This window comes from Mustela nigripes, chromosome X (assembly GCF_022355385.1).
Source record: "Mustela nigripes isolate SB6536 chromosome X, MUSNIG.SB6536, whole genome shotgun sequence".
Taxonomy (NCBI): Eukaryota; Metazoa; Chordata; class Mammalia; order Carnivora; family Mustelidae; genus Mustela; species Mustela nigripes.
The window spans coordinates 2,429,817-2,431,677 of NC_081575.1; the positions used below are offsets into that span (position 1 = coordinate 2,429,817).

Consider the following 1,861-nt stretch of genomic DNA (forward strand, 5'->3'; position numbering starts at 1 on the left):
CTTTCCAACAAATTCTTATGCCAATGCCCTGTAATTTCCATTCTAAAACCCAAACAAGGAGAGAAGGTCTCCCAGCTTATTTCCAGGACATAACAAAACTCTTAAATCTTGAACTGGGTAATTACAAATGTTGTGGGGTGGGTGTCACTCACATACTTAGCCGCTGAAGCTGGTTGAACCTTCCTTTCTAAGGAATAACATTTCAGAACTTCCTCAAGAAAACCAAGCTCTGGATGTGAAGTCACTGTAGAGGGCAGCCTCCAGAGAGGCTCCTCCCCCTCCTTTCTTCTCCCAACCCTCCCTGGCTCTGCCCTGCTTTGAATGTACAGGGTGCTCTCTCTCTACACACACACACACACACACACAGAGGGAAGAACCATGAAACAATCTCACTTCATGCCCAGCACCCCGCAGAACAAGCTGCCAACCCTGCCAGAGCCGAGACCGCACCACAGCCACCCCCAGGGCTCAGGCACCCTCTTCTTCATCCCTCACAGCCTCTTCAGATGGGGCCATGAGGAAACCGGCAGCCCGCGATTGACCCGCAGCAAATACTCCAGCACCTGCAACCTGCTGGTTTCTGCGTGGGCCCTGGGACCCCACAGGAACTCGTAGCGGGCAGGGTCACTGCCGGGCACCTGCCGGTACTCCAGGTACCCTTCCTGCACCCAGACGTTGGTCAGGAGCTCCCGGGGCTCCCCGTAGATGATGTGCTCCTCACCGGCATACACCCCCATGACCCCCAGCGCTTCCCACACCACCTCCTCGGGGGCACGGTCGCCCTCCAGGAGGATCACCCCCAGGAGCACCACCAGGAGGCCGGTCTTGGGCGGGCCCTGCTCACCGCTCAGCATCGCATCACAGGTGAGACCCAGGACGGTGACCAGGACGTAGGAGTGCTCGCTGGGGTCCACTTCCTTCACATCCACACCAAAGACCAGCTGCATGCACTCGGACGCCTGGCCCAAGATCACTGGGAAGTAATCGTGGTAATCCTTGCTGACTATCTCCAGCATCTCCGCCTGGCTGGTTGGCTGCTTGGTGCGAAACTTAAGGAGCAGGAACTCCACCAGGTCAGCCACTTTCATGCGGAGTTTCTCCTGGAGAAAGGGCTGAGTGACTTCCAGCTCCCCCCAGGTGCTCAACCCCCCCTCATCTGAGCTGCTGGAGCCCTGGTAGGGCTGGTTCCCAGCAGTGCTTGCCATGGCAGTGGGGGAGAGGCATGCATGCTGATGGCTCTGAGGAGGACTCAGGGACCCAGCCGCAGACCTGTTGTCCACCGGAATCAGGAACAGGGCAGAGCAGGAGGAGGAAGGGGAAGAGGAGAAGGAAGTACTAGTATTAGAGGGGGAAGACGAAAAGGAGGAAGAGGAGGAGGAAGAGGAGGAAGGAGACTGGACCCCCTCCTCTTCAGCCCCAGACAGCTGTGCATTCACCAGGCCCTGGGCCTCTCCCGGGTCTTCCTCCAGCTTCCAGAGCTCACTCTTCTGACCCAGGGGCATGGCGTTCGTGTTGGGCTGAACCTGAAAAGAGATGTGGGATGGCCTCTCAGAGTACAGCCCAGCCAACGAGGCCTGGCATCCCAGAGCTGACAGTGGGCTGCGTCGGCTTGGATGCCAAGGGGTTCCCTCTGTGTTGGGATGGGCGAGCCCCTGGCTCCATGCTCGGAGCATGTACCTTACCTCAACAGCTGGCCCTCACCTTCTCCTCTTCTGCTCTGTGACCTCAGGGACTCTTGCCTCACACCGAGGACTCAACTCCTAGTTCTTGAAGCCCCTGGAGGAGAAAAGGAGGAGGAACCTCAGAGTGCAGACTGCGAGCATGGCCCTGGTCCCCCAGTGCACACGGGACGGCTGGGTCA

At 58.4% G+C, this 1,861-nt stretch overlaps 1 protein-coding gene across 1 annotated transcript; it reads right to left on the reverse strand.

Moving 5' to 3' along the window:
- Positions 1-468: 468 nt before the first annotated feature.
- Positions 469-1,502, reverse strand: LOC132007678 (melanoma-associated antigen 8-like). The gene is given in 2 exon segments (XM_059385924.1): positions 469-539; positions 542-1,502. Coding segments are annotated over 2 exon segments (1,032 nt in total).
- Positions 1,503-1,861: the final 359 nt, after the last annotated feature.